Source organism: Physeter macrocephalus, chromosome 11, assembly GCF_002837175.3.
Source record: "Physeter macrocephalus isolate SW-GA chromosome 11, ASM283717v5, whole genome shotgun sequence".
NCBI lineage: Eukaryota > Metazoa > Chordata > Mammalia > Artiodactyla > Physeteridae > Physeter > Physeter macrocephalus.
Genome location: NC_041224.1, coordinates 108,364,698 through 108,380,932, shown reverse-complemented (window position 1 = coordinate 108,380,932; position 16,235 = coordinate 108,364,698). Strand labels below are relative to the sequence as shown.

At 41.3% G+C, this 16,235-nt stretch overlaps 1 protein-coding gene across 3 annotated transcripts in view; it reads left to right on the top strand.

The window, feature by feature from the left end:
• The window catches only part of STXBP6 (syntaxin binding protein 6), a 273,396-nt gene that overhangs the window by 207,173 nt on the left and 49,988 nt on the right, over positions 1–16,235 (top strand). For 2 of the 3 annotated variants that reach the window (XM_024118302.3, XM_024118301.2), the window contains exons 3-4: positions 9,373–9,503; positions 10,434–10,599. In XM_024118302.3, the coding sequence (XP_023974070.1) occupies positions 9,373–9,503; positions 10,434–10,599 (297 nt within the window). Of the gene's footprint in view, positions 1–5,604; positions 5,619–9,372; positions 9,504–10,433; positions 10,600–16,235 lie in introns of those variants that run through there. The other variant, XM_028495658.2, reaches the window with a different exon arrangement.

The following is a 16,235-nucleotide window of genomic DNA, read 5'->3' as shown; positions in this document are numbered from 1 at the left end:
GCAGGCGGACTCTCAACCACTGCGCCACCAGGGAAGCCCCTCCAGCTAATTTTAATTGCAGATAATTTTCACTAATATAATTGACATTCGTTTTACCTAGAACATGTTGCTAGATCTTAGTCCCCCACTTAACATAGTAAAGAGTGAAGGTGACAAGTTCTCAGTGACACCGTTCACTTTCTTTAGAACTTCAGTGACGTATACCCTCACATTAAATATATTATTGTAAGTATTGAGTAAGTGGTGGTGGCGAGGAGGAGGGAAAGCAGAGAGAGCAGATAAATCTGTCTTTGCTTGACCGATAGTTGTCATTATATTTGACACCATATGTTTGCTAAGTCATAGCAGCTTTGATTTTTCCAGAAACCTAGTGATATTATATGTTGCTATTCTAGGTACCTGGTCCATTAGCAAATTCTCTGTTCTTCTGTCTTTCCAATCTCATTGGGGGGAAGAGGGGGTACTCTTCTCACATAGAAGGTGACCCATATCCACGTAACATCCTCCCATGGTTCTTTTAGACTAAATATTCGTATTAAAAGATTCTGCTCAGCGGTGGGGTCATGTCAGGGAGTTGAGAACCAGGCCCTTCCCTCACACAGTGAGGAGTAAGGGCCTCTCTTCACAGCTGCCGAGAGATGAGGAAGTAGAGGCTGCAAAAATGATTCCATCTTTTCTCACTGTAAGGGGCGTTTGAGCGCTAAGAATGCTTTTTAGCAGCTCCCACTGGTAAAATAGGTATCGAATTTCTACCAAGTATGGCATTTCCCTGAAGAGAATTGCTGCTTGGCCTGTACTTTTCGGTATATAATGGACAATGTGAAAGGAAAGTGTCACGTTCAAGGAGTCGCTTTTTTTCCAAGTTTTATTCTCAGCCTTTGAGCTGCTTGTAGAGTAATGTAATTCATTCTTCAGTCAGGTAGCTGCTGCTTTGATGCCTTTGTCTTTAGATGCTCTGTTTGTAAATCTCTCCTAAGAATAGATAAAAAATGATGTTTGTATCTGTTTCCAAAATTGAGGAAGTAAGAACAGAATGAGGCTTTATGACTGCAGTTAACCCCTTCTGGTTTCTTCATTGTATATTACAGGATTTGGTATTGGATTTAATCTCTTTCAGAAATCATCACTGTTCTCACAAATCATGGCGTTCACTTCCCTGGCTTGGGCCTGTTTGTGTATTTGTTTGTTTCACAGTTACACTATATAAACCAGACATGTTATACCCTTTCCATATAAAATATGAAGTTGCAATAACTAACATTAACCAGGTTTTTTAAGTCATTGTATGTTTACCCTTTACCCAGAATGCATGCAAATTGATTTATTCCGCAGGTATATAGGGAAAAGTTTAAGGAAGTTAAAAACTCAAGCACGGCGGGAAACCTTGGGTTGCTGAATCTCATGAAATCATGTTTTCAGGGAGGCTGAGACAAACAGAATTGTAAGAGAGATGCTGCTAGAATAAGGCTTGCAGGAAAAAAAGATTGTTTTAAAAGGCTTTAACCCACAACTTTTTCTCCTTCTAGTCTCCTAATAGTTCTATAATTTCCTGGTTTTTACCATGTTCTCTGCTCTCCTTAGTTCCCAGGATACCCCTCTTTTCTAGTAAGAAAATAGATCAAGCCTTACAACCATGGCTTGATCCTGAAACAGACCAGTTGAGCCTGATATAAGCTGTTGGCTTATTCATGGTTTCTGGTGTTCTTCCTCCTTTTGTCTTCTTCCTTTGTTGATTCGCTCATTCATTTATGTGTGTGTACCTGCACTGGCACCGGGTATCAGCTTCTAATAGAGAGGGCATCGTGGTACTGGTCTGGAGAGGGGAGCACCCATCTTGAGATGGGAACTCAAGCCTTCTGGGGATTAAGCTTCCTGATTTCAAGGTAAAGATTTAACAGTCCAAAACTACCTGTGATGTACCTGAGCCTGTCATGGACTTGAAAAGTAGAATACCCTTTCAAAATAAAAATCTACATATTTTTATAGTTAAAGTAAAATTATTGACAGGGGTAAGAAGATTAAAATTGGAAGGGACTAGATTTGGGGTTTTTGTTGGGTTTTTTTTGGCAGTGCCACAAGGCTTGAGGAATCTTAGTTCCCAGACCAGGGATTGAACCTGGGCCCCAGCAGTGAAAGCACAAGAGCCCTAACCACTGGACCACCAGGGAATTCCCAAGACTAGATTTTTAACTTGGAGCTCATGTTGGCATGAGATATTGAAGTTGTACATTCCAGAAGTAATGCTGTCTCCTTTTGGTAATTTGGAAACATTAAAACCAGCTAGTACTTCCTGCAGAGTTAGTTTAGGGGGCTTGCTTGCTCTACAGATGTGTAGCTGTCAGCTACTTTGGGTATGATGCTGTACTTTCATATTAAAAGACTCCTTTCTGAAGAATGCTTGATGAAAGATGTTTCGTATTCTTCTCCTTCTTCTGAAGGACTCATCCAAACTTATTCACAAAAAAGAGGTTTCCCATACAAAGTTTTTTTGGTATCCCTTTAGAAAAATTTCCTAGACTTTGAATCTCATCCTCCTCCCCCTCCAATTTGGAGATGAGAATGTGATGTAGGTACAGCCCTAGGAACTAGTGATACCAAATAAGGAATCGTTTGTGTGGAAAACTCCTTTCTTGGTGATTATCCCTCCTGTAGACCATAGAAGTCTGTCTTTAAGAAACAAACCTCAAAGCCCTGTGCACGGACTATCCCCTTCCCTCCCCTTTAGACTTAGTGGAGCAGGGACTGTAGAAGGGCATCCTATATTCTTCCTCAATGGCTTGGTGGTCATGACTGAAATGCCACTGTTTTTGTTGTTGCAGCTGTTGTTTATTTGGATTAAATTTTTCTTCCTAAAAACATGCAGATTCAAGAATACCCTTTCAAACCCATTTGGGTCCTGTGAGGAATCTGACCAGAGAGCCCCCAGGACCTAAGATGGAAGGAGAGGAATAGGGCCCCACAGACAAGCTTGGCCATTTCATGAATTGGTCTAGTTTGGGAGCCTGTGGAATCTAAACAACTGTGTCCCCTAAATTATGACACATTTTGAGAAATCATGTGAGAAGCAAATGATCAACCCTGTGGGGAGAGCGCCAGGCTCCATTCCCCACTCACCGCAGCAGTGATGACGGGTCCCTGTTCTGAAAGTATGTGAGGTTAACAGTCTAGATATTTTTGCTTCTAAGCTTTGTAAACATTCAGCCATCTCACTGCATAAAATTGCTGATGCAGCCTCAGACCTGAAATTTATTTCTCCATAGATACTGTGAAATCCACCTGGAATTATCATACATTAGGGTTTGGGCAGAAGAGCATTAAGAAAAACAGTTCCAAGTAATCATTTCTCACCTTGTCCTCTTAGCCCGTCTCTGTACCACATCAGCACCCAGAAGGCATGCTCAATCTTGCTTTTACTTCCTGAATCACATCTCAGAGGATTTTTTTTTTTCCTTTATGTCTGTCACCTCCGACACAGCCAGAGAGCAGCCCTGATGAGATTCTATGTGGACATCACTTTTTTTCCTTGCTCCAAATTGTTTATTTCTCATCAACAGTCTTATTGAAATCAAAACGTCTGGCCGTTAGACTCCAGCAGAGCAGAGGGCTAAGTCACACCACAGAATGCTGACTTTCACTCAACTACGAGATCAGGAGAGGGCTAAGCATGATGACAGACATTTTTAGGTATCTTAGGTACATAGGTATGGTAAATTCTACGTTTTAGCTGACTAGCCTTGACATCAAATTATACTGTAGATATTACAATTTGTTCTTCACCTTTTTTTTTTATAAGAAGTGACCACATAAAGTTATGATTCAATTTGAGTTTAATGTGTAAAGAAACGTTTGTGTTAGTGAAAATATAATACCTATGAAAAATGAGATGGTAGAGGTTGTGGGTCATCATTTTCTTTAAATGCTGATTATTTGTTTTCTTTAAAATAATGTCTTAGGACTGAGACTAGATGTTTTGTATTTGGGCAAAATTGATTTTCCTGTTTGGGACGATTGAGAAATGATCCTCTGAATAATGAGATTGTAGAGGAAAGAGTGACTTTAAAGGAAAAAAAAGCAGTCTCACAAACTTTGGACCTTGAAATGGAGGATCAGCCTCTTAATCCCTGGCAGAGTACGTGTTTTTCTGCCATTTTGCATCACATGCAAGTAACTTGCATTTCTGTCTTTCCTTTCTGATAACAGCCTTTGTCCCCTCTTCCACCAATTCCTAACTTGATACAAGACCAGGTTTGATCGACTGGATGGTACTGTACTATTGGCTGGCTTCTCTGGTTTTGATTAAATAGAATTTTCTCACTGGGCAAAAGCAAGGCTGGTGATCTCCACTCTTTGACTATGGCTAAGTGTCTTATTTCTGTACAGTGTTTCATGGCTGGACCATTGTTTAAAAGAACTCTTTACGCCATTAGTTCATGAGAAAGAGATGTTACACCACTTGAGTAATGACGGTAATGATATTCTAGACATAAGAGTTCCTAACACTGCTTCTTAACTACAGCTGAGATGTAGATAAGTCTACATGAAGGCTGAAGAGAAGGCATGCAGCCATGAAAACCACATTCTTTTTGTCAGCAGTGGTAGCAGAAGGGCCTGGATTCGGTTTGCCCCATGCTTCTGTCTTCCTCTGATGCCACCATAGAAAGCAGTGGGTTCCAGGAGTGAGTGAAAAGAAGCATTAGGCTTGGAGAACCCCAAAACTTGACTTACCAAATTCCAATGCACATGACTCAGTGGTCTTAGAGAAGCCACTTCCAGTTAAGCCTTTGATTACATCAAGGAGAACATCTATGTTGTGATAGTCTTTAACACCCAATAAAATGTAGCATTTGACATTGCAGCAAAAAGCTGTAGTGGAAAGAGCAGTAGACTCTAAGTTCATTGTTTAGGTCACAGTTTTTTTATTCATTTACAATATTGCTTTGGCAAGTCAACCCTTTCTGTGCCCCAGTTTCATTGTCCATAAATATAACAGGGGATAATAGCAATAACCCTGCCTCTATAACAGAGATGTTGTCAAGTTCAAGTGAAAAAACCAGAAGCTGTATGTATTTAAAAGATTTTTTAAATGTTAAATGTTTATGTCAATTTGTAGGATTCTGCATCACAACCTGATAGGAGATAGCTTAGAAGATCTTTGTGGGGATTTATCCACATCTTCCGTGTTTTAGAACTAGATGGACATGATAACAATCTGGTTTTCATTCTTCACAAATATGTCAGAGAAACAAACGTTGAATATTTTACCCAGGCTTGAAATGAACCTGTTATGAAACGAACAGAGTTCAGTGAGAGAAATAACATGGTGGGGAACCTACTTGGGTACGGTAATCATAGAAGGTTTTTCAGTGGAGTTGACATGTAAGCTGAAATCTGAATAGTGAGTGAGAGACAGCAATAAAACACACACACACACACACACACACACACACACACACGGAAAGGGCGTTTCTATGAAGGGAAAAGTGTTCGCAAAGGGTACAAAGAGGTTGCTGTTTCCCAGGAGCAAAAGATGACTGGAGCCTGGTGGACAAAAGGGATAGTGGAATGAGAGAATGAAGAGGTACTCAAGGGCCAGATCATCTAGGGCTTTGCGGGTCATGGTAAGGGACTTCGGTTTTATTCTAAATGCTTTGGGATGCCATTGAGGATTTTTTTTTCCTCTTATTTTTATTGAAGTATAGTTGACATACAATATTATATTAGTTTCAGGTGTACAGTATAGTAATTCAGCATTTATATACATTACAAATTGATCACCACCATAAGTCTAATAACCATGTGTCACCATGCAAATGTATTGCAATATTATTGACTATGTTCCCTATGCTATACATTACATCCCCATGACTTATTTATTTTATAACTGGACTTTTTTTCCTCTCAATCCCCTTCACCTATTTCACCCAACCCCTCTCTTTGCCTCCCCTCTGGCAACCACCACATCAGGAAGCATGTTACTTCCAGCTTTGTTCTTTCTCAAGATTTCTTTGGCAAGGAGGTGTTTGATTTTGTTTGGTTGGTTTTTTTTTGGTACGCGGGCCTCTCACTGTTGTGGCCTCTCCCGTTGCGGAGCACAGGCTCCGGACGCGCAGGCTCAGCGGCCACGGCTCACGGGCCTAGCCGCTCCGCGGCACGTGGGATCTTCCCGGACCGGGGCACGAAGCCGCGTCCCCTGCAACAGTAGGCAGACTCTCAACCACTGCGCCACCAGGGAAGCCCAGCAAGGAGTTTTTAAAAGATGGTTCAGTCTTATGTATTTCAGTTTGAATAGCCAAGCTGTAAAACTCCCAGGTGATTTCGATGTGCGGGTCTGAGTGGAAAACCAGGGGATCAGGCTGATTCTGGGTGTCTGCAGTATTACCTGGGAATATCATATCCCCTTTAAATGCCTATATATCTACCTTTTCCTCATGAATGATCAAGGCATGACAGAAATGCCCTGATTATCTCGCCTTTAAAGTTATTCAAAATAATGAATATGGACTCTATCATATGGGGGTAGTTGGACATACAGCACTATGATATTACTGATTCAGATCGTTTGGTTGCATTTTCCAGAGTGCGCTATCAATTAGCTTTCCTTGGGAAGGAGAAGGTAAACTGCTGTTTTTCACTAGACATCTGGAATTTGACTTTTTTTTTTCTTAAAGAGCTTTTATTCATGATCATATCTGAAGCTCAATGAGCTGGACAGTGTTTTAACAGAAGACATGGTAGAGTACAGCCAAGGACAGCAAAGAAGTATTTAAGCACAGCTATGGACCCTAAAAACACCGAAAGAAGAAGGGGTTAAAACATGGCTCCTTCTAGCACAGAACTCAAAGTCTGGCAATGGTGTGATTGTGCAAGTGTTCTGACCTCAGAAGGGGAAAGTCTTTATTTAACTCTATGTAATGTGTATATAATAATATCATTTTAAGGCACCTGCTTCAAAATAGAAACTGGGATGTTGCAGATAATAACAATAAACAAAAATTAAAACCAGACCGGGCTCAGTGCCTAGGAAAACTATCAGATTCCAAGAACTGGGCAAGGAATAACGTAATAGAGGGAAAAAAGTCAGGAATGGATGAAGTTGTAACTGCCTCCGTTAAAAATGACCACTCTGCAGTGCGATTGCTGTTGAACAATTCCATGGGGCACTTGTTGGGTGGGTGGAGTTCCTGCCCTTCTCGTTTCAGTGACAAACTTCCAATGGAACTTGCCTTCCTAAAAGTGTCAGTCTCAAACATGTCAATAATTACAGCAATCTTGCATTATGTTTGAACTTTTATAATGCTATAAACTAGTTGGAAATAAATGGACCAGAAATAAAAATATGAGTTAACTGAAGTCAGAAGGAAAGCCTTCATGTTTCCCAGGATGCCTAAATGTCGTGTGATTTACATAAACAAAGGAGGAAATCCTCTTTGTGTGTTTAGGGGTGTGTGTCTAATACAGGAACCCATGTTTTCCTGTTATTGAAAAGCATTCTTTAATCGTTTAAGCACATTTTAGGACCCACATATATTCCAGGTGTGTTGTTTCCCTTGACATTAAAACAGCAGAGCGGGGCATGACTATCAGAGAAACCTATTAGAGCTTCCCTTTGTGTCATATAGACACATAAAATAAATGAATTAAGTGGATAGACAGCCCTGGGCAGACTGGTAATATTGTGTGAATTTAGTGAAGGGAGTGGTTGTTCCTAATGGGACTTAAGCAGACTCACACATGGAGCTGTAGGCTAGACAGGCCATTTGTGAATGGAAGACTATAACATTTCCTTGATCGTGGGTGTTAAGGGGATGATAACTTTTTAACCATGAAAGTAAATGTAATTGGTGTGAAATGTTCATAAGCTTCTAGCCAAATATAACTGAATAATGGGCAGTAAACCTAAGCATTATTTGAAATTTTTTTTAAATGTTTGCTAAATTCTGGTTAGGAACAAAGGGAGAAGATTGTACTGAGATCCTAAAAACAGCCCAGTCCTGTACCATAGGGTTCTTACCACCCCTAAAGGCAGGGTGCCCACATTTCTTTCCCCTCTTGGTCACTGGTTTCACGACCCCAGACACTGAAGCTGTGATAAAACTCTGGTATGTGTGAAGGAGAGCCTTCTTACCACCAATCATGACTGGAATAGGTGTCTTCTGTCCTTCATCCCGCAAGGATTCTTTTTGCCATCTGTTGAGCATTTGCATGGTTATTTGCAAGTGTGGGATCTGTGGGCTTATTTGAAACTAAGAAAGAATGTAGCACTGATGCACAGTCTTACTAGGATTGCATTCATTACAAGGAATGCTTTCCACTTTTCCTGGTTCCTTTAAGAGGATCGTTTCTATTTAAACTTACAATTCTTACAGCCAGAGCTCAGGAGGAGCTTTTAGGAAAACCCTTTTAAAATACTTAATTACCTCCCCTCCCTTGAGGCTCTAATCATGAAGTAAGCAGAGAAATATTCAGAGTGACTCTCTCCTGGTGGCTGGTACCTGACCTCCGTCCGAGAGGTGACAAGGTCCATCCTCAGCATGGAAGGGAGAACTGACTAAGGCCAGGAGGAGGAACTGTCCTGGCCCTACAGTTGTGGTGACCTCACGAATTCATATGTGGAGAGGGGCAGGGGTTATAATCAGATGCAAACTAGATACAAACTGACTATATTTTAAAGCAAATAGTTGGGTTGTTTTTTTTTTTTTTTTTTTTTTTTTTTGAGTGAAGTATTACTTCTTATCTTCTCACTAAAGCCTGGAATATTTACACTGGACTATAACATTCGAAATATGCATTGCAGCTCCCTAGGGGAACCGGTAACCTGCACTTCCTTTAAAATGCAGCCTTTCCCAACTACCCCTACCTGATGCCTGTCAGCCTCATATGCTGCTTTCCCTGCTAGACATCATTGTGCATTTGTAGCCTCCATTAGAGGAGCCTGGTGTTGATTATTCCTGTCATGTTCAATGTGAGTGGATGACGGCATAAATGAAGCTGCCCTTACAATTAAAATTATATTGTAACTGCTTGAGGGTGCACATTATAATTTCTATTTCTTTTGAGATCACCTCTTACTAAAGGCACACATATTCATTCATTTTCATTTTCTCTCTTTCTCTGCTTCTCTTTCTTTCCCTCTGTACTTATCTCTGCCTCTCCCTCCCTCCGCCCTCTTCTTCCCCTCTGTACTCATACACATACACATGTATATACACACATATGTATATTTATCTCTCTATATACACACACACAAAGATATATCAGTTTCTCTCTCTCTCTTATTGCACATATGTATGTAGGTATAAGATAGACACACCACTGAATGAGGACCCAAACCACCCTGCACACCCACTAACCTGATGGGTCTTTTCTTGGCAGTGACAAACAAGAAACCCACACAGGCATCCATTACGAAGGTCAAACAGTTTGAAGGCTCCACGTCATTCGTGCGGAGATCACAGTGGATGCTTGAGCAGCTTCGCCAGGTTAATGGCATCGATCCTAATCGGGTGAGTGAACTGTCCAGTGCTGAGCGAAGGTGTTCTTTTCACACAATGACTCTCTCATTGACCTTGGCAGGGTGATGGTTGTCTGAGTCATTTTTAACAAGACTGTTTCTCTATTTCAGTTATGTGGCCAAGACTTTTTGATTCCTGTGCCCTTCTTACGGGAAATTATAAATCTTTTCATCATGTTTGATGGAGGCACTTAAGGGGATGAATATTGAAGAAGTGCTACTCCAGTAATATGTTTATCAGCCAAGTGCAAAGAGCAGAGTTCAGATAATCACATCTGTGATTATCAATATGAAAAACCATGTTCATCGAAGCTCCATTTATCTCCTAATGCCACCAGTGATGAGGTTTATTTACCAAAAATCAAATAAATGAACTGCACCTTAAAAATGATGTATTAGGATTCCATTGGATTTAATAAGAAACATTTCATGGTAGAGTTATGTATTCCAAGTAAATTCCCTTTACTCACACACTCACCATAAAATACATCAATAATGAGGAAAAAGAAAATGTAAAATGTAACTATATACTAAAATAGCAAGGGGTAATCTTTCCCTACCAAAGGTTAGGGACAGGATTAATACCGTTCAGCGCCAAGAACCTAAAGGAATCCTTTTTCGAGTAATTGGGAAGGCAATGCGTAGTCTGAATTCTGACACAAGTTGATATACAGTTAAGCTAAAGGGACTTCTGTGCTCTTAACTTCCTGGGGACATCTAAAAATACCATGAGATTTGAGGTCTGCTTGATAAAGAGAGAAAGATACTCTCTGTGCACCTAGGTGCTAATAAAGATGAGTCTTGTGATTAGGACAAAAGTCTCTGAAAGGTGTTTTAGCCTTTATGAGTCTCTTAACGTGGTAAACTAGAAGCAGCAGTTTTTATAGCTTGAGATCAGTCGTTATTTCACTGTCTTTTCCAGGATTCTGCAGAGTTTGATTTGTTGTTTGAAAATGCTTTTGACCAGTGGGTAGCCAGCACGGCCTCAGAAAAATGCACCTTCTTCCAGATCCTCCACCACACCTGCCAGCGCTACCTCACAGACAGGAAGCCAGAGTTTATTAACTGCCAGTCCAAAATCATGGGAGGTGAGTGGGCGTTTGTATGACATCACTCATTCTGTTTCCTTAGACTCACTTTTACATAAAGAGTTAGGTGTTCAGCAGCGTAATTAAAGACCAGAAAAAAAGAATCAAGAAGCTCAGAGCTGCACCGCATGAGGACCATTCCGGGAGTTCATTGTATGCTAATCTAGACACAAGTGGTATATTTTCACTCTTATCCAAAAGCTGATCTTTTAAAAGGAATTCACTCCTTAGCTAAGATTATTTGTACTATGAGAACAAACCTGTCCCTTTATTAGAAAAACCTTTCCATTTGGTTTCTTCACTACCATTTCATCGCAGAACACTCTTCTGGGTTGCTTTTTCCTAGTATTTCTCAAGATATTTTACAAATATTGATATGACCGTTCCTACAGATATAGTTCCTTTCTTTCAAATAGCACCTAGTCTCACATTTATTCCTTGAATGGCAGACAGAGCTGAAGTAGGATGAGTGCTGTAAGCCAGCCTTAAGGAACGAGTAGCAGCATTGGCAAGTTAATGAGAAACACTTAGAGGGTGTTTAGCACATTTCTTTTAGGTGGCATTTCTTTTTAGAGACTTGAAACTGTGCTAAAAATATAAAGCCTTGCCAGTCACTATGTGAGTTGAGGAAGAGTGTGTATATTATTGGTCTTTTCACTGACCTGTTCTCCTGGTTTTGAAAGCATCTTTTTTAAAATGTACCAACTTTGGGCTTCCCTGGTGGCACAGTGGTTGAGAGTCCGCCTGCCAATGCAGGGGACACGGGGTCGTGACCCGGTCCGGGAGGATCCCACATGCCGCGGAGCGGCTGAGCCCGTGAGCCACGGCCGCTGAGCCTGCGCGTCCGGAGCCTGTGCTCCGCAAAGGGAGAGGCCACAACAGTGAGAGGCCCGCGTACTGCGCAAAAAAAAAAAAAGTACCAACTTTGTCTTAATCAAATGTAAGTGAAGATCACAATAGAGACATTACATCTTCCCCTTGGGCTGTATCTATCTTTCATATGAACACGAGGCAGAATCCATTGTTCTGTCCCAACAGCTGCTATGCACACTCTCATTTTGCCATTAGTCTGCTAGATATTGTGGGAGAAAATGCTGTCAATACTTCATTATTTGCCACTGAAGTGTTAGTGTGCCTCTTAAAAAGGAAGTTGCTCACATCATATGAACCTTGAAAGGTCTCTCTTAGACGCTGATAAAGACTCTTCTGTTATCATTTCTCTGTTTAGTCCTAGAGAAATATGAGGTGATGAGTGCATATCTTCTTCAAAGTAGCTACATCCTATGGTACAAAAGTGAAAAAAATATTAGACATAGATGTTGAAAGGAAAGGAAATATCAAACACTAACCTCTTACTGTTTGGAAAACATAATGAGACTCTATCATGTCTGTGCCACCAATGTTGTTCAAATGAATCCTGCTTTGAAAATCCAGCCTTAACAGACTTGGCCAAAGGTTAAAGCACCCAGGCTGAGGACCACAGATGGTCACATTTTCAGGGAATGGAAGATTGGCCAGGCAACCCCAGCTTTCCCTCATTCTTCCTTAGGATCTTCTCTAGTATCCTAGAATCACATTTGTTTCTTGATCTTAAGTTCCTGCTATGAAACATTTTCCCCATCAGTATCAGTACGGTCAGTAGCTTGCCTGGCTGCCCCCTAAGCAGAGTCTCCTCTAAAAAATAGTGTGACATGTGGATTTGAAATTTCTGTTGCTCTTGGAGACAGACTTTCTCTCGAGCACTCCACTCCTCCAGGTTCCATCCTGGGAACAGAGGGCATCAGAAGCAGAGGCGGTTCCATGGGGACGACTGCATTTCCTCAGAGTGGAAATATGAGGCGGAAGCAAGGGGGCGCAGACTCACTCCTCCGTCCCCACGAGGGAAACAAGCCGCCCCCTTCCTGCGAAGGTTAAGGAGAGCTCTGGGAACTCTCCCCTAAGGGACGGCGCTAGGTAGCCCTCTTCTCTGTTGTCTCTGAAGCTCTCCTTTCTTCCCTCAGAACAGGCCCTTTCATTCCTTCAGTCACTCTTAGCTCATCATCCAACCACACAACATGTAAGTACTAAGTACCTACTATGAGCTAGTCACTTTGTTACGTCCTCGATGTGGAGAATCATTCTATGTTTGGTCCCTTAATAGACCCTAATTGCCACTACCCAAACCCCAGACTGGCAGGTCCCTAACAGCCTTTCCGTATGCATTACCCTCTCGAATATCCTCAGACCTTTCCACACATTCCCACCCAGCTGCTTCTTTCATGGGCCCAGTCTTTCGATGTCTTCCACTGCCCTATGAACCCCAAATTATGCTGAGTTGAGACAAGAATCTATATATCCGTTGTTAAATTGTGGGTATGTATAGTGCGTAAAACTAAAGATTGATTTCCTGTAGTAAGAAAAAGAATAAGTTGAGACCAAGTGCCAGAATTGGCTCTGCCTTCTGTGACCTTAGATGTGTCTCTCATCTTCCTTAGACCTCAGTTTTCCCTGGTGTAACATATGGGAGTTAGACTAGATGATAGCTACAATCTGTCAGGTCTATCGTTTGAGAATCTGTAATTCGTAAGTTATAGCTTTATTGTGTAGGTTAGTCACTTCTTAATTTAAGAATCAAATAAAAGATTTAGTGCTGTTAAATATTGCCCAGTTCTAGATTCCCAGGGAAGGCAAAAAAGTTTGAATTAGACACGTTGTAATTTATTGGCACCACAAACATCCTTAATGAGTACAGCCTGTCTTATTTAAACAGTTGCCTATCCTTGATAACAGTTGTACCAACACACCCTAGTTAATTAGCATGCTTATTAGTCTTCCTTTCTGCCAGTTATCACAATTCAGAGACTTAAAAAAAATTGTGTAGTTTTCAGGTCACTACATTCTGACCCTTTTAACTTTTAGGGTACCTACCCCATCTTCAGCAAATGAGATCTATTCCAAATTTCACAAAATCTTTTGGTTTGTCCTTACGGTATGGGCCATAAGTGCTAGACACAAATTGTTTTCCATGCTGTGAAATGTAATAGATTTTGTAATTTTAGAGAACTGATGCTGCTGTTGGTGTGCTGTCCTCCATCAGGTTCTGTACATGTGTTATCTCATTTAGTTTTTACAACAGCCTTTGGAATTACAATTTATTATCTCCATCTTACTGAGAAGGAAATAGGATCAGAGAGGTAATTAAACAGCTTGCCAAGGATCGTATAGCCTTTGTCCTCAAGTGGCAGGGCTGAGATTCAAACACAGGCCCTCGACACTCTAAAACCATCGTTTTTGGGGTCACTGAGTGGCACGCTCCAGAGAACACCAATGATATTGTCTTTGGTATGAATGGGGCCCCCTGGAGTTGTGCAGGAATTTGGGGGTATATTTTAGCCAGCACATTCCTAGGTATTAAAAAAGGGAGCTAAGAGGAGAGGGCCAGAGATTATGAGCAGTTTTAACTCTTTTCCTACTTTTATTGAGGTATATGATTAAGATAATATGATGGAATCATCCGGGACCTTTAAAATCATTTTGCTTTTTGTTTTTTCTTTGTTTTTGTTCATAAGAATTTCAATATATTAAAGAGATGAAAGTGAGGCTATTTTAGTCAATGGGGAAGATGCTGGAGTCCTGGCCACTCACCAGACCTCTTAGATATTTTGTTTCTGATCTAACCCCCGTCATTGGGAAAACTGAAGCCCAGTGGTTTTGAAGGACTTTTGAAGGACAAATCTGATTCCCACTGAACCATAGTTTGTTTTTTGTTTGTTTTTTTACTTATTTATTTTTGGCTGTGATGGGTCTTCATTGCTGCGTGTGGGCTTTCTCTAGTTGTGGCAAGTGGGGGCTACTCTTCGTTGCGGTGTGCAGGCTTCTCATTGTGGTGGCTTCTCTTATTGCGGAGCACAGGCTCTAGGCGCGCGCGGGCTTCAGTAGTTGTGGCACATGGGCTCAGTAATTGTGGCTCGTGGGCTCGAAAGCACAGGCTCAGTAGTTTGGCACACGGGCTTAGCTGCTCCGTGGCATGCGGGATCTTCCCGGACCAGGGCTCGAACCCATGCCCCTTGCCTTGGCAGGCGGATTCTTAACCACTGCGCCACCAGGGAAGTCCCCCATAGTTTCTTTAATACCAGTTCAAATAGGATTATCATTTAAGCATCTACAATTTCATGAAGTTCTTCTCTTATATTTATTGATTGTGTATATTCCATATGGCCAGGTTTTTCTTCTTGGGGAAAGTCAGTTACACAGAAATAAATTCTTTGGATTGTTTGAAATTCTCTCCTCCAAACATGATATTTCCTTATCTCCAGAGGATAGACTGGGGAGCTTTGATCTTCTGGTGCTGGTTACAGGATCCAGGAGACATGGCCAAAGTCTACAGTTGTGAAGACTCCCATAAACTGAAAGAGAGCAGGATGCTTTAAGCAGGTGTGAAGCGGAAAGCATTGGTTTCTTCTGCCTTAGTCAGCATCTTTTCAGCCATCTTCTCTTCTCTGGATGGTTGGAGGACTTTGTCCTCAAGCCTTGGTCATTCCTGACCTCCACCCTACCTCTCTCGTAGTTCATTCAAGGTCAGTCACCTTTAGAAATACAAAGCCATTCACTCAGTTGCTGGGTCCCTAAGCTACCAAGTAACCTGCAGAGAAGGAAGGCAGAGGTGTGGAGCAGTCTGGCTGCTGGAATATCACATAGCATCAGGAGCGACAGGGCCCTGAAGGTGAAGTCTTGGGTTCATATAGGTCATATTTACTTTTTCTAAGATGGTAGTTTTTTTCTGTCTATAGTAAGCAGAGATGATATAAATGATATACTGTTATATGTGTGATAACACATTTGTACTACAAAGATGCCTTGAAGGAGTTAATCACACATGTAGAACTTCAGACTCTAGAAGAGAGACTTGCTTTCAACTATTTCAAGAGAAACATGGTCTGCCCCAGGTGGTAGCATCAGTTTACTTATAATGGACCTGTCATATTAAGTCAAGGTCCCAAGGGGGACTTTGTTTTGCTCTCTTCATGCTTCTTAACAAAATGTGAGCAAATCCCTCAAAGTTCCCCATTGCTATTTTATTTACACTGACCTTCTGTAGTGATTACTGTCAGCCTATTATTTTTATGCCTAATTCCGTGAACTAAGGAAATCTTTAACGGTGTTGGCAACTTCTGTGTTAGAACGACAAAATAAATGCTTTGAAACCTATTTTCTTTTTTAGTAAGTGCGGCAAATTATTTGCAGGAAAAAAAGTGATTTATTCCTCAAGCAAGGTTCTGTTTAACCTGAAACATGTCCTAGCATTTTCCTTGAATTCTGAGTCCAAACACCCTTGGCTACCTCATTCAATTACCTCTCACTCTTTCATCTGTTCTATGTGGGTCATCCTTTGGGGGGGGGCCCACCTACATTGTTTGAGGCCCAGTTGGTTCCATAAGCATTTACTCAGCACCATCTGTCTGACAGGTACTGAGCTACCTGCCGACAACCAAGTAGGCACCTTTGCCAACTTTACTTATGTTCCTGGAGGGACATCAGATGTAAACAGATATGAAACAATATGATACACCAAGGTGATGGCTGAGCTGCATTTTAAGGGATGGTTAACAGTTGACAGACACACAAGGGCAGGATGCAATGAGTTCTCTCTTATTGCA